General features: G+C 43.6%; 1 protein-coding gene across 3 annotated transcripts; it reads left to right on the top strand.

Annotated features, from left to right (window-relative positions):
* Positions 1-246: 246 nt before the first annotated feature.
* Positions 247-21,457, top strand: SALL2 (spalt like transcription factor 2). 3 transcript variants are annotated; one of them, XM_037834508.1, is made up of 3 exons: positions 247-341; positions 16,868-19,677; positions 20,118-21,457. In XM_037834508.1, the coding sequence occupies exons 2-3, from the start codon at positions 16,981-16,983 to the stop codon at positions 20,520-20,522; spliced, it is 3,102 nt and encodes a 1,033-aa protein (XP_037690436.1). In that variant the 5' UTR covers positions 247-341; positions 16,868-16,980; the 3' UTR covers positions 20,523-21,457. The 3 variants fall into 3 exon arrangements, with proteins under 3 accessions (XP_037690436.1, XP_037690433.1, XP_037690434.1); XM_037834505.1 differs by lacking the exon at positions 247-341 and adding an exon at positions 8,342-8,583; XM_037834506.1 differs by lacking the exon at positions 247-341 and adding an exon at positions 16,365-16,484.
* Positions 21,458-26,693: the final 5,236 nt, after the last annotated feature.

Below are 26,693 nucleotides of genomic sequence, written 5' to 3'. Positions count from 1 at the left end.
ACACATTCAACAAACATTTATCAAGTGCATTCCATATTTCATTCACTGGGCCTGCAATTACAGGGCAAGTATAATTAAAAAAAATATACACATCTCAACATAGAATCACATTCATGCTCATATTATGAGAGAGACAAGAAAACAAGAGACACTGGGGTTACAAAGGCAAATAATACACAGACCTGCCTCTCCTTGAGAAGAGGAGCAACCTTAGACAAAAACACCACCAAGTGATAAACTCCTCAGAGGTATACATACGAAGTTCCATGGGAGGAAGAGGAGAGACTTGACTGGGACTGCCTGTGTGAACTGAGGAAGATTGTTTAGAGAGAAGGTCACAGGTAAGAGAGATATTATGGATGACACAGTGTAGCTGAATAGAGAAATGGAGAAAAAGCCAAAGACACCGCATATATGAAAGTAGAGAAATGTGAAAGAGGATTAGAGCATAGGACCAGCAAGGATTTTTGATTCCCTAAAAAGTATCATATTCTTTCTTACAGAGAGGGCATACCTGGTTTCTTACATGAGGATATAGAGAAATAACAAATTGCCATGCATGGTTATGCATCAGTGTAACTGAGAAAGAGTGAGTGATCATGGCAAGCCAGTCTGAGTAAACAATGCTGACGTTTATTGTTTATTACATGTCCTATATCCAGCACTTTGTATTAATGCTCTCATTTCATTCTCAAAACAAGCCTGTGTGCCTGTTCCTATAAAATAGGTATTAAAATAATGCTTACCTTATAGAATTGTGTGAATAAATGAAATAACATATATAAGGGGCTCAGAAAAATACCTAGGATATAATTGATACTTTATAAATATGATTATTACCCCTGTTCCCAGAAAAGTAAATTGAGGTTTAGGGAGCTTAGTTAATTTGCCTAAAATCACAAACTAGTAAGTAGCAGAATTAGGATTTGAACCAATATCTGTCTGACTCTAAAGTCTACCCACTGAGCTTATGTAGCAACAAATATACTGAAAAGCTAATATTATTTTTTAGAAAACAAGGAAGACACAAAAATTGTAGGAACTGTTGCCCAAAATAAAAGTAAATGTAAGTCAAATACCTAATTGATCATTTTGTTTTGAACATGGGCCTCAGATGTGGGTTAGGATTGGGACCTGAAGAGAGAAGGAGGGATGCCTGGTTATATGGATGCAGAGTCTTTCCCTGTGTGGATGTGGCACTGGCTGGGAGAGCAATGCCTTTCATGCCCATGATCTCACCCTGAAGTAACCACACAGTTTTCTCAGCCTGGGCCCTGAAAGTGATGTACCTGGGGGGTCACACATATCTGCTGTTCCACAGTGCTGGGCACTTAAGGAATAAAAAGAGACAAAGCATATTATCTGCTCCAGTCTAGCAGGGAAAATAAATCACCACTTGTGAAACTAGAAAAGACCAGGGATGTGTACTATTTGGTGGCACCAACCATAAATGAATGCAACAGGAATGTACTGAGGGGTCAGAAATAGAGAACATCCATGTCATGTTCTCTCTGGGATCGAAGAGCTCACCTTCCCAGTGTTTTCAGTACTGTTTTTGGTCTGTTACTAAAGGACAGTATCCATATTATACCTGTAAGGTAAGGTAAAAGGAACTGAGGTTTTCTAGTATGAAGAGCAACTTAATAGGAATCTACAAAGACCATATTTCATCTTCATTATCAAAATCTTAAAAACTATTGTGATCTGAGCAAAAAAAGTCATATACAAAAGATCACACACTGTATATTTCCATTTATATGGATTAGAGAAAAGCAAAACTAATCTATAGTAACAGAAAACAGATCAGTGGTTGTCTAGGGAATGGGTGGAGGATGTTGGCTGTGAAGGAACTTTTGGAGGGGATGATGAAAATATTCCATATCTTGATTGGAGTGATAACTACAAGAGTTTATAAACTTATCAAAACTTACCAAACTATACACTAAAATTGATACCTTTTACTATATGTATATCATCCCTCAATAAAACTGATTTTAAAAGCTCTATACATACAAGTATATGTATATATGTATATACACATATACAGAGAGAGAAAAAGTAGCATTCACAACATGTATACCAAATTCCTAAACCCTTCCATGGGGGTAAGTGAATCGTGCAGTAGAAAATTATACAACACAATTTAGTGTGGACAATGAATAATGACTAAAACAGTATATTATTATTAAATAACATAAGTACTATGTTGCCATCCATTCTCATAGAAATGCTCAGATGTAGGGAGGAACAGGATTCTTCAAAGTACACACCATAGCCATTCCCATACATCATGAATCCTGTACTTTCTTCTCTCAGGCAGTTGCCATTCACCTCAAACCCACATGTCCAATAACATCAATATTCACAGCAGTAATTCCAGTTTGTAACTCTTCTGTTAATTCATTTATTATCCTCTTCCAGATCCTTTAGGCTTGCCAGATGCCTAAAGGAGTGATCTTCAGCTCCTAGTTTCCCTCAAAGATTCTGGTTTTGATTTGTCCCATCAGCTTTCCTTACTTTGAACCATCTTCTGTACCTCACTTGCTCTAATCAGCAACATGGGAACCATGTGTCCAGACCATTTTGAGGCTAGAAGAGTGAGTCCAGATAGATAGGCAACCAACTCAAGGAAAAATACCTAAAAGTCCTGGCATAAATTACCCCAGTTAAGAGTGAGGAAAAAACCAGTGGTATAATTTGGAAATGGAGAGAATGTAAAAACAACAAAGAGATATCACCAAAAGGTTAAAGTCCAAACGATGACAAATCTGCTGCACAATAATCAACTAGACAGTATCTGTCTTATTCCCTGTTGGGTACTAGGTAAGTAGCATATACCTAGGTGCTCAAAATACTTGTTGAATGAATAAATTCTATCAAGGGAAGATTAAAAGGGTATGTACTTAAAATATAATTGAGAATCAATTAAATATCATCAAGAATTTTCTCAGAACTTAAGTTAGTTGCTAAGGGATCCGTTCCTGAGGATAGTCTCTAAAACGGAGAATGAATTATTATTGGACTGAAATAGTTTAAAGTATGAAGTTATAAGAATGGAATTAGTTCCTAAAATCCCAATGATCCCCAGAAGGAAATAAAGTCATAAATTCTAGAGAGGATGGAGAAATTAATTTAAGATCTATTTGTGATAAATTTACTTATGCTTGTCTTCCCACTCATTCTTGCCCTGTTTCTTCTCCAGTTCCATGGTGCAGTGGAAGAGCAATTCCCTGGGATATGATCTGGTTCTGGAGAATGTGCAAAAAGTCACTTAACCTCTCCAGGTTTTAATTCCTTATCTGAAAAGTGAGAGATTTGGAGATGGTCCCTAAGGTCCCTTCAGGCTCCAAAGTCCCGGGAGTCCACTTGTTCCTCTTCTTAAAGGTTCCCCTGAAGGCTCTGACTTCTTTTCTATCAAAGATTGTCAATTATTCATATTTTCTGACATACTTGAGTACATTATGTTCCTATTCCTCCAAAGTCTTACTTCTGCAGCTTAACTTTGTTTTTCATCACTCTGCTTTTTTTTTCCTTTCTCATTGCTCTGATTTCTTTTTCATCCCTGTTTTTCTTCCTTTCCTTCCTACCTGCCTTCCTCTCTCTCTCTCTCTCTCTTCCTGACGGTATGTCTGTCTGTCTGCCAGTCTTTTTACCTACCTTTCTCATTGTCTCCCTACACCTACCCCACTGTTTATACTTGATCCCTGTCCTCTGATGATTTTTTTTCCAAATGACCAAACTCAGGATCTTCAGAACTTTTAACAAATTTTTCTCCCAGAACACACACACACACACACACACACACACACACACACACACTCCTCCCTGCCCCCAATCTAGCCTTGCTAGGCACATGGCCCTTCCCCCACCACCTCCTTTTCCTTTTCCACTGCCTTGCTCTCTTCAAAACCTCTGTTTCCCCTGTATTTAATATGAGCAACATGGGGAAAATGAAGGAAAGCAAAAGAATAAGTCCTATCTTTCCTTGCATAAATGCTTAAATTTCTGCCATCCTTTGCAGAATGAACTCTGAAAAAGAAAACACCAGACTCAGTCTCCTCCTTGATCTTTACTCCCTCCCTCTTCTCCTAAAACTCCATGGCAACTGCCACCTGAATGAGGCGAGGTGGAAATCATTTAATAAGACCAGTGATTGTTTGCCAATGCTTTCTTATTTAGCAAAGTTTTGCAAAGGGCAATTTTCTCTTGCTCTTTATTGCCTTACTCCTTTAATGCTAGTGAGACAAAGAACATGTGGCACTATACATAATTATAAGAACCACAATTTGCTGTTGATATTTTCTTGTAGGTCTTCAAAATTTCTTTGGAAGTTGAAAGTTTAAGAACTCCTGCCAGAAAGTGAGGCCCAAAACAGGCAGACATCAGCCGGATGGCAATGAAGTCACACCATGGTGCAAAAGCACAGGTTGTCCAATCACGTTGCTGGGGCAATTTTCAACCCTATCATTTATCAAATCTGCAACCTTGAACGAGAATGCTGCTTTGCCTCTCTGAGCCTCAGTTTCCTCATGTGTAAGGAGGGCACTATATAATGCTTCCTTTTCAAAGTTGTTTTAAGGATTAAATGAGATCAGGTATTCAAGGGACCTGGTGCACAGATTACACCATAGCTATAATTATGGTTTATCAATAGAAATGTTACACATGATTCTAGAGTTCTACTTCAGTTCTCTTGTCGTTAAACTCAATTCCTCATAAGATTCTAACTCTTCGGTGGATAGAAGAAATGCCTCCACAAGGCCTGCTCTTCTATAATTAAACTAGGAAAAGAGAGATGCCAAGAGCAAATTCTTGCTCTGAGAGAAGAGGTGCTGAATGAAAAGCCAAAAGTTTTCCTGTACCCCCCACATGACTATAGTTGTATTTTTAGTGGCAAAGGCCATCATGAATTTACAAACACCTTTAAATGACTTAAAAGTGTATTGATTTCAACATCAACAAATCAGCTGTACATACATTTGAGAGACATGCTATTTATTCAACAGACAGGGTTTGGTGCATGTGTACATGGATTCACTTGCAACGACACTGCAGTCCCCCAGGAATCCAAAGGCCATGGTTTAGAAACCACCAGTCAAGCACAACTGTCTCAAACTTGACCCTCCAAAAGAATTATTTGAAAGCTTGTTTAAAAATTTTAGGGTCCACTCCCAAAAACTGTAATTAAGTAGATCTGAGGGGAAGCTCAGGAATGCAAATTCCCAATAAATCACCCCCCCACCCCCACCCTGTGACTTCTGTGAACCTGTGGGTTTGAGAAGCCCATAGGAGAGTACAGGGCTCTGGGAGTTAGCATTCCTGACTGTCTCCTTATCCTCTTTCTTCCAGGGATCTCATTCCAATCACCTTCTCTTTTTTCCTCACTGTTCAGGGCTTCTTTAACAGGAATGTTATGCTAATATCTCAAAACAATGTGTAGGAAACTCTCTAAGATTCAAATATAAAGACTGGCTTTCTTTAAAAAGCAACAATATATCTTTGCTTTTTAAGGACTTAATTTTGACACCAAGTATCTTACCATCCATTTTAGTTAATCCAGAAGCAATGTATACACACAAATGAAAAACAGAGATGATGCTCAGGTGGTCTGGCTTGAAAATTGTACCCATGAGGCAAAGCCTCAACAGTACTTTAAGCTAATCTTAAAGAGAAAGAAATTAATAGGCCAATAGCCTATAGGGAAGTTAAAATAGGAAACATTCATAAAATCAGAAAAGTCATAAGATGGAATCACAATGCCAGAAGAAAAAGCCTATCTTCACCACTAGCTCCCCCCATCCAGAATATTCTCTTCCTGGAGCCACTCGAGGTCCCATAGGTCGAAAAGAACTGCGGGCGGGGTGTCAGGATAAGTCTCTTCTTCCCATTCCTTTATTATCTCCAATGCCCTTGACTGCCTCTTCACCTTCTTGGGAATGTAAGCACTTAGTCTACAAGGTCAAAAGACCATGGAACATTTACCAAAAAATTAAATCACCAATCGAAGAAAGAAAAGTGTTGTTTTAATATTCTTTTCTGGTATTAAGTTTAAGAGAATCTCTCCCCATCTCCTGTTTCTCTCTGTATGTGTCTCATTTTCTCTCTCTTTCTCTCTCTCCCTTTTTTTCTCCCTCTCCCTCCCTCTCTCTTTCCCCTCCCCTCTCTACTTCACCACACACAGAAACCCCTTTTCAAAGGGGCTTTTTTCCAACTCAGTGAAGTAAAGTCTTTGCCCCTTTGTGAGGACGGCTCATTAACATTCCCACAGCAGCATCTCTTCAAGGATTTTACTTTTGTAACTCTGTGGGGAGGTCAAGAGGCCACAGTGGAGAGGTAAAAGGGAAAAAATGGTAAACCAGGGAGGGCGGAAGAAAGGAGAGGAGGGGAAAGCCCTTCCTTTCACAATAGGGCAACAAGGAGGGAGAAAAAAAAAATAAGAAAAGATGAAGACAGCCAAGACCCAAGGAAGAAACAAATGTGGACTCCCAAATCTGCCCTTAGAAACCATAGACTCCAGAGAAAAGCAGAAAGCAGTGTTCCTTCTCTCCTTTCTTTTCCTCACAAAGGCAAGAAAATGATGTAAAAGGTATAATGGGACAGTGACAGTACCCAGTTTATACCATTAAGGATTATAAACCTTCCTGGTCTCAGTGTCCCCATTTCTTCTACAATCACCTAGTAATAACTGCGCCTTTTGCCACTGGAAAGTTCCCAGGATGAATGAAACAATGTCAGCAACAAGAGTTCCAAGGGTAGAATGAAAGGGAGTCACCCAGGATCCTGACCCCAAAGGATTGGGAATGGAGATTCAGTGAACTCCAAAGCAGAGATCAGAGTGCTTCTCAAAACTCCTCAGAAGGGTATACCTGCCTCAGTCATCACCAGTAACCCTCCTGCCATCTGTTGTCTCCCTCTCCCTTTCTTAGCCTTGCCAAACTAGTCTGGGCTTATGTAAGAGAAGAAATGGAAGGACACTTGAGGTTGTACCCAATCCTGTGAATAAGTTTTCCTTTGCCTTCATCAAAAAGATTTACATGACTAAACTCCAAAGGGGAAAATAATTCCTACTTCCCCAACTGAAGGTGTTTCAAATGCTCTTTCATCTCAGCCTGAAGATAAAAAGGTAAATAGGATTAAAAGAAGGGACCCAGGCACTATAGCTAGAAGACAGGGCATGTCTGGAGTATTCTATGCCTAGTATCACAGTATTACTCAAATTCAGGTAGGAACAACACAGCCAGAAGTTCAGTAAATGAATCACCCTCAAGAGTGCAGGCTGAGCAGAAGAGACTTGGTTAGTTGCCAGATGATTTGTCTTAAAAATGGAAAAATTATTAAAGGTCCAATTTCTTATCCACAAGGAAATCCTTTCCACAGAATCCTTGACAATGGTTTTCAGTCTCAGTGTGAACATATTACAGAGAGCTCACAAATTCACTAGAAACTCACACTATTAGAAAGTTCTTTTCTATAGACTTGAAAATGATTTTTTTGTAGAAGATCTCATCTAATTCATCTTCTCAAAGGCATTCCTTCAACCTTGGAAACTGGACAAGAATGAGAGACATAAAATCCACTGACCCATTCCGTTCCTACTTTAAATGAGATTCTTTAAGATCATAGTAGCCATCTGGTGGCATATTGTGCCTTCAGTAATATAGAGAAAAGAATGTTAGACTACTCTTAGAATAACTGGGTCCCAGGCCTGTCTCCCAGCTGTGCAACCTTGGATAGGTAACTTAACTTCACTGAGCCTTTTGGTTCACGTATAAATGGGAGTAGCAAAACCTGCCATGCTAATCTCAGTGTTATAATACTCAGACTATGTCATGTACCTGAAAATATCCTATAAATTATAAAGAGCTATACCTTAATTAATAGTATTATTACTGTCCACCTTTACTCAATGGGAATACGCAAGGTTGGCCAAAAGATCGAGTAAAGGTGGAGGGAGTGACTGTTTGGCCTCATAATAAGGATATACCAGAAACTTCATATTTCAGCTTGTACCCCAGAAGCAGTCACATTATCAAAATGGAGGGGCATAGAATCACGAAAGAACCAAAAAGCACTGCGACGATCTTGGAAGGAGAGTTTGAAAAACAGGCGAGCAAAGGTCTCTGAGCAGACAGCACAGGGAGAGACCCTGAACTCTCACAGGGAGGAGAGGGTTAAATCCTTTCCTCGGCAGTACAAAAGAAAAGAGTGTGTGGAAAGATTAGGATTTTTGCTTTTACAATGGGAGCTGCAGAAGCGTAGGGAAGAAGCTGAAGAAAAAAAAGGGGGCGTCTCCCCTTTAAAGACTTGGAGAGATTGAGAGAAAGAGAGAGAGAGTCAGGGACAGAGTCAAAGAGTCTGTCTCTGAGAAGGGAGAACATCTCTCCTTCACAGTGATTGCACTGGGGGAGAGGCATCAGTTGGCTTTAGACCCCAAGGGGAAACTGGACCAGGTCACCCCAGTTAAAACTAAGTGAGCATTGCCCCTCCTTCTCCCACCTCTCTGCCCGGGAATGTCTCGGCGAAAGCAGCGGAAACCCCAACAGTTAATCTCGGACTGTGAAGGTCCCAGCGCCTCTGAGAACGGTGGGTGCTTGGGGAGGGGGGGAGCGAAAGGGGGAAAGGGGTGGGGGCTGAGTCCAAGCCTGTGTGGGTCAGAGCAGGGCAAAGGGAGGGCATCCAGGCCATGGGCGAAAACTAGGGGGGAGAACTTGGTCATTGGGCCTTTGAAGGAGTTGAGATGCGGGGAGTAAGGAGATGACCTGGGCTGGGGAGAAGCTTGACTTTTCTCAGGATTGATTCTGTTTGTGTTTTCCTTGTTGTTTTTCTCTGGATGAAACGGAGTTTTCAAACTGGCTCTGTCTCCCCACTCAAGAGTTTTCTCCCCAGGTCCCCCTTTGCTCACTGGTCTTTGTGCCGTTGCTAAGTAACGTCCTCAGACCTGAAGACCGGCTCTTAGGGGTGGGATTTTCCCCCCTTTTCTTTTTGGAGAGTTGGATTGCAAGAGAATGAATTGGAGAAACATGAAGGTTCCCCTGAGGGAGAAAAGAAAAAAGTTTCTCATTGTTGGGCCGAGCTGAGAGCAGATCAGAGCTCCCCGAGGGAGAGGGCTAATGTCGGTCAGAGTGCAGCCTGGTTTGGGGTGTGTATATCCATGTCACCTGGGGCAGATGCTGGAGGCTCTTATGATGATTTGGATGAGGGTCTAAGGTGTGTGCTTCAAGGGAAGCCAAGCTAAAAGCAATGTGTGAGTTAACCTACCCATTAAGACAGGTGAATCATTTTTTGAGGATATTATCATCTGTTGTTTAAGCAACAGACTTTATGAGGGGAAATGTTTTTTCGTGAGTTCTTATAGTATTCCAATGAAGCTGGGCAGACTGTAGAGCAACTGGGGTATTGAAAGGTGACATTGTCTAAAGATTCCAGAGGCAGGAACAGTCAGGACAAAAACCTAGATTTCCTGATGATCAGGACCAGTGGACCACTAAACCACGGTTTCTCAAACGCTTGGTGGTGAGTAGATTTGAGATAGGGTCTAGGAATCTATATCTTTTGCAAGGATCCTGGTAATTCTTAGGAGCATGCAAGTTTTGTACACTCTGGTCAGAGGTGTGCCTACATATGTGCACACCTATGACAGTCTGGAAGACCTGGCTCAGGGACTTAGCAAACAGTTGGTGTACCCAACAATCTAGTGTTGGTGCACCCGAAAGTCTACTGTAGGGTTAAGTGTGAAAGTTCTGAAGCCAAACTGGTTCAAATTCTGGCCTCACCACTTGGTTAGCTGTACAGCCTTGGATGGTTTACTTTACCCCTCTAAGCCTCAGTTTCCTCATCTATAAAATAGGGATGAGTATACTAGCTACCTCATTAGGTTGCTGTGAGAAATGAAACAAGTTAACACATGTAAAGCACTTGGAAAAGAACTTAGCATAAATAAGTACTTAATATGTGTGGGTATCATTATTATCATAAAATGTGAGTGTATTGGCACTTTCTGTGAATGCTGAAATTAGATCAAAGCTCAAGAACCTCTAGGCGAACTTCAACATTTCTTTATGAAAAAAGAAGTGATATGAAAAAGTTCTAGGATAATGTATTCGTAGTGACTGAAACTATATCATGGATTAAACTTGCCTTTTCCACTTGTTTTAGTAAAAAGACTTGAAAGTCAAATCAGTGCTCCACAGACTATGGGACAACCTTACCAGACAGATTGTGTTTTGAGTAGAACACATTCTCCCCAAGTCACTGCTTTGCTGGGATCCCACTGTGCCCATGTTTAGAGGTTCTGTGGTGGTGCATCCTCCCCTCCAGGGACACATTAGCCCTTCTTAATGCTGCTACAGACTAGATGTTTCCTCCTAGTGCCCTTATAGGAGACTTTCCCCAGAGCCTCGGAGTTGCCTCACAATCCTGCTCCCCTGCTGGTTCAATTGTGAAACAATGCTGAACCCCAGGAGGCATTCTCTCCTCTCCTTCCCACTTCTCCCATGTCTGCTCACCCACTTTCCATACCAGAGCTGAGAAAAAAAAAGAAAAATCTTCTGTGAGGAAGAGTGTCAACAAGAATCTTTAGCCACTGCCCTGTGTGGATTCTCAAACCCTTTGAGCTCTCCCACTTGGGGCTGTGAACACTTGGGAGCAGGGGTTGCTGCTACAAAGCTACCCCCCAGTATAGGCTTGAACCCAAGGCAGCAACAAATTTCAGTTGAAATTTAGCCTTTGTGTCATGAAAGGCAGAAACATAAATGTAAGGAGCAAGAAAGCATATCTCTTAACATATGCCTTAAGAAATCCAAAGGGTTTTTCTCATCAGAATTCCTCTGAGAGTAAAAGATCCTGGGCTACTGGCATGACTTCAAGTGTCACTGTCTCATGTGTAAAATGAGGTTGCTGTATTTGATCATATCTAAAATTCCTCCTTGTTCTTATAAACTTAAGATATACAAATTTCTCTTTCCCTCTTTATGCACAGACAGGGTTTCTATTCACTTAGGTGATCTTCAGACTCCTGACTTCCTTCTACCCCAGAGACATTTTCTTGTTCTTCTTGCCCCCAAATTAGGTAGGGAAGGCTCTTATTTGGGGGAACACTGTGTCCTTTAGTGTACCAGTGAAATTATGAGCATCATCATGAGCATCAGAAGACATTTATTTAGTAGTCTAGGGTGCCACTAATGTTTCCAGGAGTCTTTTGCCTTCTAATAAACAAGGTTTACCATATGTGGACAAGGAAATACTGAGCCTTTGCTGAACATTTTAAAAAGCCTCATCTCTGCAGTGACCTAGGCCATTACCAAGAGACAGTCTGAAGAACCTATTTTTTCAGCCCTATTTTTACTCAGATACCCTGTCCAGAACACTAAAACCTAACCAAATAGTTATTGCACATAAGCAATGAGCAGGAAATAGTCTATTTTCTCTGGGGAGAAAAATATTTCCCTCTCCCCTACAGCGTATAGAAATCTGGATTAGAGAACATAAGGGATGTAAGTGGGAAAATGCTAACTAGTACATCTGGGAAATAAAGAAAACGATCAGACAGCCAGATATTTAGTGAGAAGGAGAAACCAGGACAACAGCCAGACAGATCTAGAGGGAGAGAGGGGAGTGTTTTAGATGGAAGTTGGCAGACAGTAAGAACAGCAAAAGAGGAGAGAAGACAAAAATAGAGTTTTGAGGCCTCTGTTCTCTTTATACCTAGAGGCAGAAAGCTTCAACTCTGGGGCGGTTGAGCTCTGGACCACTCAGCCCTGGTACCCCTGGGTCAGGAAGAACATATTTCAGAGTAGATAGAAAGTAATCCAGGAATGGTACAATAGAGCACTGGATAAGGAAGCAGAAAAGCTGGCTTTCAATCCAGCTCAGGCCTTGAAGTTATGTGACCTTGGGCGATTCCCTTCTCTTCCTAGGGCTTCAGCTTTTTGTCCCTAAACGATAATACTCATAGCTAATATTTATGGAGCATTTACTATTTGTCAGGTACTATGCAAGCTCTTTATGCACTTCTCATTTATTCCTCCCAACTCCCCTATTTTTATACCCATTTTAAAGAAGAGAAAACCAAGTATTCTATTAAGAAATTTTCCCAAGGTCACACATTAGGAAGTTCTAACTGGGATTTTAACTCGGATCTCTTTGATTCAGAGTTGGGGGCTCTCAACCACTGTGCTTGATGAGAGAGTCAGATCTCCAAAGTGTTCTTCTAGTTCCATGGTAAGTGCTGAGTCCTTTGATGCCAGAAAATGTCCATAAAAAGAACTTTTTTGTGTGTTTTGTCTAAGACATTCCTATTCTAGAAATAAATATATTTTTCTCACTTATCACCAGGTCTACAAATCATTGTGCCTTTTTGTCTACTGTGCTGCACAGGCCGTAGATGCACAGCAGATGTGGGTGGCAAAGGATTATGTGTGTAGGTTTAGGAGAGAAGAGTGAGAAAGAGAAGATGGAACATTCTCCGTTAGAAGTAGCCTATAACAGCAGCTACAGAATTAAGTCATAATTTTGAAAGCTACCAATTAGTGTAGGTCCAATGTTAACTGTTAGGCTTTCGCTTAGGTGCTTACATAGTGTGCTTTGTTTCTTTAATGGCTGTATTATGCTTGAACTCTATTTAGAACAAAAGTCTTCCATTTTACAATTAGAAATATGGCTCAAGATGCACATACCCTAGGAAAAGCAACACAGTCACTTAAATTCACAGTCAGGAATAAATTCAATCCAAGGAAGCAGGTTTTTCACAGGGAAAGTTAGAGGAGAGCTAAAGTTTCGTCGTAGGTGGTGGAGAGGGATTCTGACTGGAAGATTTAGCATTGGACAACTAACTTTATCTGTGTTCCAGTTTGCCCAGGTTTAGCCCAGGAAAGATTTGTGAGGAACAGAATGGAAGGTTTAATGGGAAGGGCAATCCTCTGATAACAACCTTGGCTGCACACTGGAATCAGGTAGGAAGAGTTTAAAACATACTGATGCCTGGATCCCATCCTCAGAGATTCTGAATTAATTGCTTTGGGGTATGGCCTGGACATTGAGATTTTTAAAAGCTCTCCTGGTAATTCTAATGTGCAGCAAAGTTTGAGAACCACTATTCAAATATACCACCCTACTGCACACTACCCATTTGTCTCTTTGTTTTTCCCAATAATTCTCTCCCAAGCCTAGAGCAGCAGTGTGATGGGGGACCAGGCTTAGAAGGGAAGCCAGCTGGTTTCCTTTTTCCTTGGCATTTTCAGCTCTTTGTAAACTTAAACAAGCACATCCGGGTCTTAGACCTGTATCCATCCCAGACTTTGCATGCAACCCAGGATAGCTTACCTCACCTTATCTGCTATCTAGGGACACCATTAACAGCTTAGTTTATTCTCGTGTTTGTGACTTCATTCATGTCTGCTGAAGAATCTTGCTCCCCTTTTCAGGATAGGCAGTGAGTGCAAAGTGCTGAGAAATAGATGGTTCCTTTTACAGGTGGCTGTTGATCTGTCACCTTTCACCAGGGACTAAATTTACCTTAAAGAAGAGGGCAGATCAAATTACGCATCTGAAAGCAAGTTTCATTAAAGAGCAAGAAAGGGGACAACAGTGTTTCCCAGGAGAAGATGAAAAGAAAAGGATTTCTTTTCCTGTCAGAAGACTTGACAAAACAGCAACTTGATATCAAATGTTCAATGCTAATTAACAAATACTCAGTAGAAAGCCTCCCTCTGATTCCCTCTCCCTTACTGAGGCCAGAGAGCAAATGGCAGGTAGGAGCCACACAGGGCCCTTTCTCTAGCATTAGGAAAGCTACACAATGTTGATGTGCTTGAAAAAGCACTGGACAGGAGTCAAAAAACTGAATGAATGCTTGCTTCTCTGAATTACTCTGTGAACTTGGAAAAGTCACTTAACCTCTCCAAGCTTCAATTTCTTTATCTGTAAAAATAAACTTCATTGCACTATCCTGTGTCTTGCCATAATTGAAACAGACCCTACTCTCCCTCATTGTAAGGGTCAGGCCTAGAAGCACAGAAGCCCATCTGTTTCACAGCCACGATTCACAGTCTTAAAATCCTCAAGATTATCCAAGTTTTCAAAACTTAATTAAGTAAAATGTTTTCAAGTAAAGAAGACAGGCAAAATTTATGTTGAAAAATGGAGTGGATGTTACTAATATTTTAATTAGGTTGTTTCGGCCCCCCTGCCACTCCCCCCCAAAAATCCTCCCTATCCTTTACATATGCCAATGATATTTGCCAATATCTTACCTCAGAAATTAATGTGCAACAGAAAACACAAATCTAATTTTAGTATATATGTATTTCAGGGTGAATTACTACCTATTTTGCTATTAACAATGCCAACTCCCTCACATAATTTTCAGAGCTCCCTCAAATTTTTAACATCCCACATGTACATATTAATTTTATTTGTCAAAAGTGTTTCAATTTTTTGTTTCCACAATATTTCTCTGAGGAAGATAGAGGAGCTACAGTATTACCACTTTACAAAAAGGAAAATAGAGGCATGTCTGGTGTGACTGACCACCATGCCTCAACTTACCATCCAGGCAAGAGGAGAATTGGGATTAGAACAATTTAAGTTTACTGATACCCATGCAAACCACAAAAGCAAGGCCTCTGTGGTCACCTCCTGCAAGTAAGAGATACTATTTTAGGAAGTGGGAAACCCATTAAGCCTCATTTCAAAGTAGAAAGGGAATGCATAATACCTGGTCCAGGAGGTATCTTACCCCTACTTATCTGAATATCTCTGAATAGGAACCCCTCTGAGTGTTACGGGTTACAGTTCCACAATTTCAATTATTTCCATTATTGTAAAATATATATACAGAAAGATGTTAACTTTCAAAATACAGCTCAACAAGCAGTTACATAGGTAATTTCAAAGAACATTATGGTTACAGTTCCACAGTTTCAGTTCTTATTGTGAAATATAGGATATATACAGAAAGGTGATAACTTTCAAAATATAATTCAATGAGTAGCTACAGAGCAAATTTGAAAGAATGTTGTGTTACAGTTCTACCATTTCAGCTATTTCCTTCTAACTATTCTAACACCCTAGCATCTAAATATATACACACATACATATATATATATTTCTATATATTTATATAAAGTTTCAGTATTCGTAATCCTGTGTTAAATCCTATCCTGACTGTTGCTACCCCTTCCTCTCGTTTATTCACTTTCTCCATCTTCAGGAGTGTCTAGGCAGTGTCCACCCTAACTTGTTCAGATTGAAAGTGTAGTGTTGAGCCAGTGTTAGTCATTTCCAGGCATTCAACCCATCTTGGGGATGAAAGGTGCTTTAGGCACCAAGAGACTGCCTGGTAGCTCCTACTGCATTTTTCTAATTGTTTCAGAAGCTGCTCTCCTCTCCCCCTGGGTTAGAGCTGGGTGGGCCTCTGTAGGCCTTTGCAAGCTAAGCATCTCCCCAAACCAGACTGTCTCCTTAATAGTGACTGTGTGTACCATAAGAGAAGGAGAATGGAGGAGGCAAGGGTAGAGAAGAGGGTACTAAATAGGAGGTGGCTTCTTAAATAAGCATGAACTGTATAAATTAGGTGTTGGCTAGATGATCTGTGGAGTAACTTGCATTTAGCTTTGATTCTGGGGGAGGAGGGGCGGGGAGTGAAGGGGCTTAATGTTCTGCAGTGAGAAAGTCTACCCTGCAGCCTCCCAACCTGAGAAACTTATTTTGGGGGGGTAGGGGGAGAGGACTGAGGGTGGGGCTGGAAGTAAGGAAGGTGGGACAAAACTTGGGAGTACTGAATGTGTGTTGGTGGGGGTGGGTGTTCTGGATCTCCCTTCTCCCTCTGTCCCTCAGACCTCTGAGGAGATCAGACTACCCTCTCTGGAATCCACGTTTTCCAGGCTCAGCCGATCTTTTATCCAAAGAAAAATAAGAGAACCCTCTACCCTTGCTCTATTGAGCAGGGCTGTGTTCCCATTGTGCCTCCCTTGAGCTTGCCAGGGGGCAGGTCTGGGCAAAGACATCTGGGGATGGGGGAAGTTGGCAGAGGGCAATGAAAGACTGACCCCCACCGGGACCCGAGGCACCTGTCTTGGAGCCTCCGAAAACCCTTCTCGGCTTTGGGGTCCCGCCCCACCAACTCTCCGCTCCCGCCTACCTCCGCAACAGCTCCTCCCCACAAGCTCCCCTTCCCAGCGGCTCCTCCGCGCGACCTCCCCTCTCCCAGCTTTCTCGCTCTAGCTCCTCCCCTCCTCCGCGTCTCCTCGCTCCCCTCCCCCCTCCGCTGCTCCCTGCCCCCGCTGTCTCCGAGCTCCATCTCCGCAGTCTGGGCCGCGGAGTGCGGAGACTGCAGCACCCCCGGCGGCTATCGCCGCTTCACCCAATCTCTATCCCTATTGTTTCCCACCCCACCCTACCCTCCACCTCCCCCACAACCATGGCGCACGAAGCCGGGAGGAGCTCTTGTCTCGGGGGTCCCTGTGGGGAGTCGGCGGAGCTCAGAGGTGCGGTAGGGCCCGACCTGGGCAGGGGCGGGGAGGGAAGGGGGCTCGCGGGGGCGAAAGACTTTCCGTGGAGAGAATAAGAAGCACGATTCTCTGCATGGGTCCCCACCCTCACGCCCATCCCTTGCACTCGCGGGCAGTCCAGGATGGGGGAGGGCGGCGGGGGTGGTGGTGCAGGGAGGGTGTCGCATGCGCGCTCGCCCCGCCCCCTCCCCCCCCCCCCGTGTCGAAGCGGGTCAGGGCTTAGCTCGAGCCTTCTGCATGGCCTGATGGTGAGCTCATCTCCCCACCCCCAACTAGTAGTTACTGGGCTTGTTGTTAATTAGAGCCTCTGACCATCCCAACCGTTCCACCCATGCTCTCCTTCCTTGTCTTCCCCCCAGGTGATGCTAACGAGGAGGATCACTTCCAAGTCTGTGCCAAGTGCTGCGCACAATTCACTGACCCAACCGAATTCCTCGCTCATCAAAACGCATGTTCTACTGACCCCCCTGTAATGGTGATAATTGGGGGCCAAGAGAACCCCAACAACTCTTCTCCCTCCTCTGAACCCCAACCTGAGGGCCACAGTAGTCCTCAGATCATGGACACAGAGCACAGCAACCCTACGGATACTGGGTCTTCCATGCCCAAGGATCCCACCTGGGGCCCAGAGCGGAGAGGAGAGGAGTCTGCTGGGCACTTCCTGGTCGCTGCCACAGGTACAGCGGCTGGGGGAGGTGGGGGCCTAATCTTGGCCAGTCCCAAGCTGGGAGCAACCCCATTAGCTCCAGAGTCCACCCCTGCACCACCTCCTCCGCCTCCTCCTCCACCCCCAGGTGTAGGCAGTGGCCACTTGAACATTCCTCTGATCCTGGAAGAGCTAAGGGTACTGCAGCAGCGGCAGATCCATCAGATGCAGATGACTGAGCAAATCTGCAGGCAGGTGCTGCTGCTCGGCTCCTTAGGCCAGACAGTGGGTGCCCCTGCCAGTCCCTCAGAACTGCCTGGGACAGGGACTGCCTCCTCCACAAAGCCTCTGCTACCCCTCTTCAGCCCCATCAAGCCTGTCCAAACTGGCAAGACACTGGCATCTTCCTCCTCCTCCTCTTCCTCAGGGGCAGAAACACCCAAGCAGGCTTTCTTCCACCTCTATCACCCACTGGGGACACAGCACCCTTTCTCTGCTGGTGGGGTTGGGCGAAGCCACAAGCCCACCCCTGCACCTTCCCCGGCCTTGCCAGGTAGCACAGATCAGCTGATTGCCTCGCCTCACCTGGCATTCCCAAGCACCACTGGACTTCTGGCTGCACAGTGTCTTGGGGCAGCCCGAGGCCTTGAGGCTGCTGCCTCCCCAGGGCTCCTGAAGCCAAAGAACGGAAGTGGTGAGCTGGGCTATGGGGAGGTGATGGGTCCTTTGGAGAAGCCTGGTGGACGGCACAAATGCCGCTTCTGTGCTAAAGTGTTTGGCAGTGACAGTGCCCTGCAGATCCACTTGCGTTCCCACACGGGCGAGAGGCCCTACAAGTGCAATGTCTGCGGCAACCGCTTTACCACACGCGGCAACCTCAAAGTGCACTTCCACCGGCACCGGGAGAAGTATCCGCATGTGCAGATGAACCCACACCCAGTTCCAGAGCACCTAGACTACGTCATCACCAGCAGTGGTCTGCCCTATGGTATGTCCGTGCCACCAGAGAAGGCTGAAGAGGAGTCCACACCAGGTGGAGCTGTTGAACGCAAGCCTCTGGTGGCCTCTACCACAGCACTCAGTGCCACAGAGAGCCTGACGCTGCTTTCCACCAGTGCAGGCACAGCCACAGCCCCTGGGCTCCCTGCTTTCAATAAGTTTGTGCTCATGAAAACAGTGGAGCCCAAGAGTAAAGCTGATGAAAACACCCCACCAGGGAGCGAGGGCGCGGCCATCACCGGAGTGGCAGAAAGTGGTGCAGCAACCCGCATGCAGCTAAGTAAGCTGGTGACTTCACTACCCAGCTGGGCACTACTTACCAACCACTTCAAGTCTACTGGCAGCTTTCCTTTCCCCTATGTGTTAGAGCCTCTGGGGGCCTCACCCTCTGAGACATCGAAGTTGCAGCAACTGGTAGAAAAGATTGACCGTCAGGGAACTGTGGCAGTGGCCTCTACTGCCTCAGGAGCCCCCACCACCTCTGCCCCTGTGGCTTCATCCTCTGCCTCATCTGGACCTAACCAGTGTGTCATCTGCCTCCGGGTGCTGAGCTGTCCCCGGGCACTACGCCTGCATTATGGCCAGCATGGAGGTGAGCGGCCTTTCAAATGCAAAGTATGTGGCAGAGCCTTCTCCACCCGGGGCAATCTACGCGCACATTTCGTGGGCCACAAGGCTAGTCCAGCTGCCCGAGCCCAGAACTCCTGCCCCATCTGCCAGAAGAAGTTCACCAATGCTGTCACTCTGCAGCAGCATGTTCGGATGCACCTGGGGGGACAGATCCCCAACGGTGGTACCACATTCCCTGAAGGTGGGGGAGTTGCCCAGGAAAATGGCTCTGAGCAATCCACAGTCTCCGGGACAGGGAGCTTCCCCCAGCAGCAATGCCAGCAGCCGTCACCAGAAGATGAGTTGTCTGAAGAAGAGGAGGAAGATGAGGAAGAAGAGGAAGATGTGACAGATGAAGATTCCCTGGCAGGGAGAGGCTCAGAAAGTGGAGGTGAGAAGGCAATATCAGTGCGAGGCGATTCAGAAGAGGCATCTGGGGCAGAGGAGGAAGTGGGGACAGTGGCAGCAGCAGTCACAGCTGAGAAGGGGATGGACTGTAACGAGAAAGCTACGCAACAGTCAGCTCTGCCACCACTACCACCACCACCTGATAACCTGGATCAACCACAGCCAATGGAGCAGGGAGGCAGTGATGTCATGGGAGACATAGAAAAGGGGGGCAAACCAGAGAGGAGCTCAAGCCCAACATCAACACTCACCTCAGAAGGGGAAGGCACCAGCACCACCTTGGTGGAGGGGCTGAGCATGCAGGAAGCCGTGAGAAAGGAGCCAGGAGAGAGCAGCAGCAGAAAGGCCTGTGAAGTGTGTGGCCAGGTCTTTCCCACCCAGGCAGCTTTGGAGGAGCATCAGAAGACCCACCCCAAGGAGGGGCCACTCTTCACTTGTATTTTCTGCAAGCAGGGCTTTCTAGAGCGGGCTACCCTCAAGAAGCATATGCTGCTGGCTCACCACCAGGTACAGCCCTTTGTCCCCCATGGCCCTCAGAATATTGCTGCTCTTTCCTTAGTCCCAGGCTGTTCACCCTCCATTACTTCCCCAGGGCTCTCCCCCTTTCCCCGGAAAGATGACCCCACGATCCCATGAGCCCATTTCTCTGTACTTGCTGCCCCTTGACCAGGGAGTGGAAACTGAGAGCTCTCAAGGTTTATGAGTTCTCCGTCCTTTTTGGAGTTCTTACATGATAATGTTCCTAGTGGCTTTCCTCTAGTCCCTGAGCTTGGAGATCATGCTCACAGGGGGATGGCCTCTTAGGAATTTTTTCCCCCATTCATTCTTTGCACCTGAGGAAAATAGATTCTCTACAGCTTCCACATTCTCACAGGGAATCCTCTCCAGCTTCCCTGGGGTGACCCTTTTTCCCCTCTCCTCTCTTCCTCTCCCTTTCCCTTTGGCAGGTGCAACTGAGCACCCACGTTTGGAATTGTAGCCCAGCCCGAAGGGGCCGGCAGCTGTCCCTGGAGGGCCCAGTGCCACTCCTCTCTGGTGACCAGGTCAACCTGCAGGACTTCTTGTCCCAGGACATTCCTGCCCAGCTGGTGGGGGTGGGTCCCCTGTCTTTCTGGAACCAGTACACAGCTTTCCTGTCAAGTGGTCTGCCCACCAAGCCCTGGATTTCCAGCTCCTCCAGTACCACTGCAGGCCTGTCACCACCAGTGCTGTTTGGCCCAAGAACTGTGGCTGGGAAGGTGCCTCCAGCAACGGTATTCAGAGAGGCCAAGGAGAAGACAGCCCCCCTCCTCCTATTTCAGTCTCCTGTACCCAAGGCAGTGCTTGACAACCCCAACATAGAAGAGAAGTAGCAAACTAGGTTCCTTTTCCCTCCCCCTACTCCAGAAGGTACCAGCAATGAAGAAGCTGCTATAATTGGTGATTTAGCCCTAGGGGGTAGGGAGGAATGAAGGACATAGGATGCTTTTCTCAGTAAACCCCTTGATAGCCATATAAAGGCAAAGGTGTTGGTGGAGATATGCCAGGACAACTCCAGTTTCTCATATTCTTTCATCATAGCTTCTCAGCATTAGGAATCAAGCAGATTTCTTGCCAGGAGGTTTCCCATAGGATATTTTGGGAACTGTGACATTAACTCATATCTTTAATGAGTGTTATAGGTGAGAGTGGTTTGATAGAGTAATGATGGAGAGTTGAGGAGTGTCACTAAAGCATAGGGCCTGCTGGGAACTCCCATGATTAAAAAAGAGATGTGATATAAGGGAGGGGGTTCAAATTCTGATTGGATGGATTTCATGAATGTTCTTTTGGGTTGATAATGACATAATATGCAGCAGTGCAGCAGGGGTTATGGGGGATTTCCTAGCACTGATGTGCTTCTAGTTTTAGATAAATCTGTCCTTTATTCCCTAGCCCCTAGTGTTTTCCTCATCTTCCTCTATCAAGGCCCTTTTCCTCCTCCCCATTTTGCCTGTCCATGGACCAGGGCTTATGTCTTTCCCACTGTCTGGTTCTTAGAGTCCCAGACTTTGGGAGACCAGCTCCAGGTGGTGGCCTCCCTACTTCTCCACCTTGAATGAGATAGTATTTACTCTTAACATAGGATCATTTGGAACAGGAGTTCTGAGGAGGAGAGAGTGAGGGTTCTGCTACTGACTGACTTAAATGATGTCTTCTCCTCCAAAGATATAGGCTCCTGAGATTCCTAACATAGTAAAATGTGAAGAGCAAACAAGGGAGATATTAGTGTCTTTCCTTCCATCATTAAAGGTGTTTTGACCAAGTATCTGTGTGTCTGTGTGTTTCTCCTTATTTTATAACTAAATAGCCAGCTGGGATGTGATATGGGCATTCCCTACCATTAAGATTCCCTTCCCACCTACATCTCCTGCCAAAGCTGAACATATGTTGTTGCAGTATTTAATTTATTCAGCCCGTCCTAAAACAACCCCTAGTGTTTGTAATTTCTCTGTGGAAATGGAGTTTGTTTTCTTCAAAGGGAGGGGGGTTTGCCCACTGTGTCCAGTCATTGGCTAGGTTTTTCTCTTTGCCAATACAAACTAGAATCTTCTGCTGCCAGTGTTCTGTGTTGTGTTTTGTCTGGAGGCTGGAAGCTGTTGCTTTATCAGTATTTCCTTGCACCCAAGGCCAGTTTGGCTGACATCAGTTAATCTGCAGAACCATGGTGAATTAAACTCCATGATTCTTGAGATCTGATGTAAACAGAAAGGAAAAAAAAGTAATTCAACCCTAATCATTTCTACCAACAAGATAAAGGAGGATTCTTAGCATTAGGAGTACATAGGAAGCACATCTAGAAGTGAAATGAAGCATATATTTTTTTTTTCTTTGTCACTCTACAACATACTAAGGTTCATATTTGTCTCCAAAGCTTTGCTTTTCTAAAGAACATTTCCTATAATTTTTTTTTTTTTTGTATTTGTCAGATTACAATATAATTGAATCATAGTGTTAATGGGACAGGACCAGTAAAATGATTTTCCCAAACTAACTCAACCAGTTAGTTGGAGAACTGGATCCAGAACCCAAATCCAGAATCCCCACCTAGTCCTATTGCCGGTGATCAATGATGGTGTTGGATTGCTGCTACATCATTAAAGACTCCTGATGTGAGGCTGGCTGGAGGACAGAAGTGAAGGTGAGTAAACCTATTCTTAGCTCAATTCAAGGTCAGGAACAGATGCTTGATTCTAGTTACCCATACCAGAGCAGTACAGTTCCCCTTTAAGATGTAACTGGTAAATAGGAACCCGTGGGATTCTTGCGAGGCCCACTAGGGAAGAAACAGCTCCTATCTCTTTAATTCCTCACAAAGCTTTGTCTGTTTCTCCTTTCAGTATATGGAAGGAAGTGGGTCACTGATCTTTCCATTCCTTTTATTCCCCAACCCCATTAGACATAGATTATGCCATTTAACTTTCGGTGCCAGCTCTCATGGTAACAGCCGCCTGTGAGCCTTCTATTAACAGATAATTCCTTGAGCAGGGCAACACTAAGCCTCTCTACCTACCTACCATCTTCTCATAGCTCTACCTTGTTTTCTGCTTCCTTTTCATTTTTCTCTCCTGCCCTGCTGCTTTTTAATTCTTTCATTAACCTCTCTTAATCTGACAGTCGTTATTTGTTTCTTTTCTTTCTTTGCCCTTAATTTATTCTTTTTCTTTGAGCATTTAATTTCTTCCTTCTTGCAACACTTCCTGTCCCCACCCCCAGCTCCACCATTTCTAACACTCAGTCACTTTTCATTGGGTTATCTTTTTAGAAGGTAAGTTAGCTCTAATCTTCTGGAATGAGTATGTAAATAAATTCAGCTTGCAGAAACACTTTACATGAACAAAACATATCCAGTTCAACCTAGGTAAATAAAAGCAAATAAGCAGGAAACAATTTCATTCATTAATTCATTCATTCAGTTAATTTTTCAGGGTTTACTTTGTTTCAGAGACCAAGTATTGGTTGGCTACAAAGGTAAATAAGATACACTTCTGTCCCTAGAGGAGTTCAGACTAGGAGAGAAAATGTACATATATTTTTATATGGTGGTAGTAAATACTATAATACACACAATATCCCATGGGATCCAAAAGAGGGGAACAACTAATTTATAATCCAAAAACAGAGAAGGGGAAGGGGGTATACAATTCTCTTGAACTCAGCTTTCGTAATAAATTTCTACTTTGTTACTTATTAACATACAACAACCTGAGACCAATACAGTTACAATTTAGGAACCTATGTAAGTTCCTCCACCAAGCCTCTTTTGGTAAACAGAAATGCACTGCTTTAGAGATGCCCATTCAAGAAAGAACTGATTACGTAGCTAGAAGGAACCTGGTTAGGTGATGTCCTCCAATTGTCCTACTCTTCTCCAGCACCTGGCCAAAGACTAAGCAAGTACATGGTACAAGGACTTGGTCATTCTTGTGGGACTCTAATGAGCAGTCTTTTCTCCAGAACTCACCACTGGGCTAGCAGGAACTGTGTCAGGTCTGTATTGCGTCACATTCTGACAGCTCTCCCTATCCAATCCCACTTTCTCCTCCTTTTCCTTTACAGTGTTCCCCAATAATATTTTTGGAATCATAATTCTGTCTTAGGATCTGCTTCCCAGAGAATTCAACCGGTGACAGGCGCATCCCACCCCCCCACAAAAGGTCCAAATTCTATTGGCACATTTTTTTTTCCTCACAAATTCCTGCTCCTGGGACTCTGGGTATCATCCCTGGAACTTCCTAATCAAACAAGCAATATCAGTCTCTGATCCCCTAAACAGACTTCACTAGTCTGTCTACATTAGACCCAGCTTTGACTCCACTTTACATTTCCTTGTCTTTTCTAAAACGTTTAGTTTAATAACAGTAGATTCAGTAAATCTAGTGACATTTTGTTTTGCTCAGAGTAAAAACCTGAGTAAAAACAAAACAAGAAAAAAGTCATTTGTACAAAGAAATAAGAAGTGCAGTATATGGTTAGTACTGTGGGAGTTTTAGTAACCCATTACTTTTTTTTTTTTAATTCAGGTTTACTGAGATATAGTCACACATCATACAATCATCCATGGTGTAGAGTCAGCTGTTCACAGTACCATCATATAGTTGTGCATTCGTCACCCCAATATATTTTTTGAACATTTTCCTTATACCAGAAAAAGTAAAAATAAGAATAAAAAATAAAAGTAAAAAAGAACAACCAAATCACCCCCCATCCCACCCTATTTTTCATTTAGTTTTTGTCCCCATTTTTCTACTCATCCATCCATACACTGGATAAAAGGAGTATAATCCACAAGGCTTGCACAATCACAGTGTCACTCCTTGTAAGCTACATTGTTATACAATTGCTTCAAGAGTCAAGGTTACTGGGTTGGAGTTTGATAGTTTCAGGTATTTACTTCTAGCTATTCCAATACATTAAAACCTAAAAAGGGTTATCCATATAGTGCATAAGAGTGCTCACCAAAGTGACTTCTTGACTCCATTTGAAATTTCTCAGCCACTGAAACTTTTGTTTCATTTTGCATCCCCCTTTTGGTCAAGAAGATGTTCTCAATCCCACAATTTCGGGTCCAGATTCATCCTTGAAAGTCATATCCAGCGTTGCCAGGGAGATTTACACCCCTGGGAATCAGATGCTATGTGGGGGTGGGGTGGGGCAGTGAGTTCACCTGCCGAGAGTAACCCATTACTTTTAACAACCATCTCAAAACTTAGTGTCTTAATAATTATGCATTTGCTTATGATCCCTAGGTTATCTGGACAGGACTCAGCTAGGATGGCTTGTCTTTGTTCCATGTGGTGAGGGCTAGGCTCATTCACACAGCTGCAATTTGGGCTGGAGAATCCAAGATGTCCTCACTCATTTCTGGCCCCTTAGCTGGGATTACTGGCCTGGAGCCTCTATGTTCATGGTGTTTCAATCTCCAGGGCCTCTCTCTTCAAGTGGCCAATGTATCAAGGTAATTGGACTCCCATGAAGTCTCAGGGCTACAAGAGGGCAAAAACAAGTTGCTAGCCCTCTTAAAGCCTAGGTTCTGGAACTCAGAAAATACAACTTCTGCCACATTCTATTGGCCAGCTCAGATTCAAGAGGAGGAAAAAAATTAGCTTTACCTCTTAATGGTAAGTGTGTTAAAATCACACTGCATAAAGGCATGTGGGATGGGAGATATTGTGGCTAACTTTGGAAACAATCTACCACAGCAGATATGATAAAGGTAAGTGCAATACATGCAGTATTTATCTGGTAACAACTAACCTTACACTTGTTTTAACTAGAATAGGTCTGGGTGAGGTTCCCTTCTCTTGCTTGCACTGCTCAGGGTTTAAGGAGACTGGCTGCCAAGTGAACAGACAAAAACATTTCTATGAGCAGAAGACTGGTCATGAGTCTAGAAAGAATCCCTCTATAGGCAGATCCTAAATAAGTGGCCCTTCTGTGCTCCTAAAATTTGCTAATTTACTGCTGTAATAATGTACCCAAAGTGAGTGTATCAGCAAAGACTTCTGGGCACTGACTTTGATTTGGTTGACTATCAGGAGGCAATCCAGGCTTTAGGTATCCCAAATTCTACCAGAAATGAATCTCTCTCAGTAGAAAATGCTCCCTTTCCTATACAAAGAGTCTTATAGTGCTTAGGGGCTGAGCTTTGGAATCATGTCCTTAAGATGAATAAACCCCCTGCATCTACTGTGAGGCTATTTCCAATACTGCCTTTCTCCCTCAAGTCTGTATTTAACCAGACTGCTATGTATTTTCTATGTATTTCATTTCATATGTGTTAAGGACCTTGAAAGAAATAGTGATATTATAACAAGTGAAGGATTCAGATTTGTGAACAGTTAACTCTTTAACAGTTCTATAACATGGTAATAATGAGATTATCTCACTTCAGTAATAATACATATGTCTAAATATAAGGCTGCCCAGGAAAATATGTAAGGATATACTCCAGATGAAGGGACAAAAGTAAAAAGATTCCCTTTGCAACTTTCTTGTGGGAAGTTGCTAAACCCAGGTTATTAAAGAAAGCGAAAACATAACGTCACTATCAGCCAACACTCCCCAAAGTATTTCAGCTTAGGAAAATATTTCCTCTGGTTAAATGAAATCCTGAGGATTATAAATGTGTCTAAAGATGACCTTAGGAACCCATATTCACCAACTGTGTCCTCTACCTGAATGTTCAAACAGAGTTAAACATCTTAAAAGATACTCCTTTACTAAATAAATAAAGTTCAGAAAATGAGACAAATATTTTGATCACTACCAAATCTCCATGGTACCTAACGCATAGGAGTCACAATAAATATTTGCTGATTAAATAGATGGAACTGTTGCTTTCCAAAACACATGCATCTTTTTGCTCAATAGTCATTTCATATTCAGCCTTCCTTTCCATTACTATAAATTACCAATCTCTAAATAAGTCAAACATCTTATTATCAAAGTTAGTTATAATAAACAACCAATCATTTTCCCTGTCTCCAATCTCTCCTTCCTCT

The sequence above is a fragment of the Choloepus didactylus genome, chromosome 4, assembly GCF_015220235.1.
Source record: "Choloepus didactylus isolate mChoDid1 chromosome 4, mChoDid1.pri, whole genome shotgun sequence".
In the NCBI taxonomy this organism is placed as follows: domain Eukaryota; kingdom Metazoa; phylum Chordata; class Mammalia; order Pilosa; family Megalonychidae; genus Choloepus; species Choloepus didactylus.
The sequence above is the reverse complement of the archived record's forward strand: the minus strand, read 5'-3'. Positions and strand labels throughout refer to the sequence as shown.

Excerpts from the sequence above, each read along its gene's own strand:
- SALL2 (XM_037834505.1), top strand. The coding sequence starts at position 8,511 with ATGTCTCGGCGAAAGCAGCGGAAACCCCAACAGTTAATCTCGGACTGT. Across the intron at positions 8,584-16,867 it reads TCCCAGCGCCTCTGAGAACG|GTGATGCTAACGAGGAGGAT; the intron begins GTGGGTGCTTGG and ends TCTTCCCCCCAG. Across the intron at positions 19,678-20,117 it reads TGCTGCTGGCTCACCACCAG|GTGCAACTGAGCACCCACGT; the intron begins GTACAGCCCTTT and ends TCCCTTTGGCAG.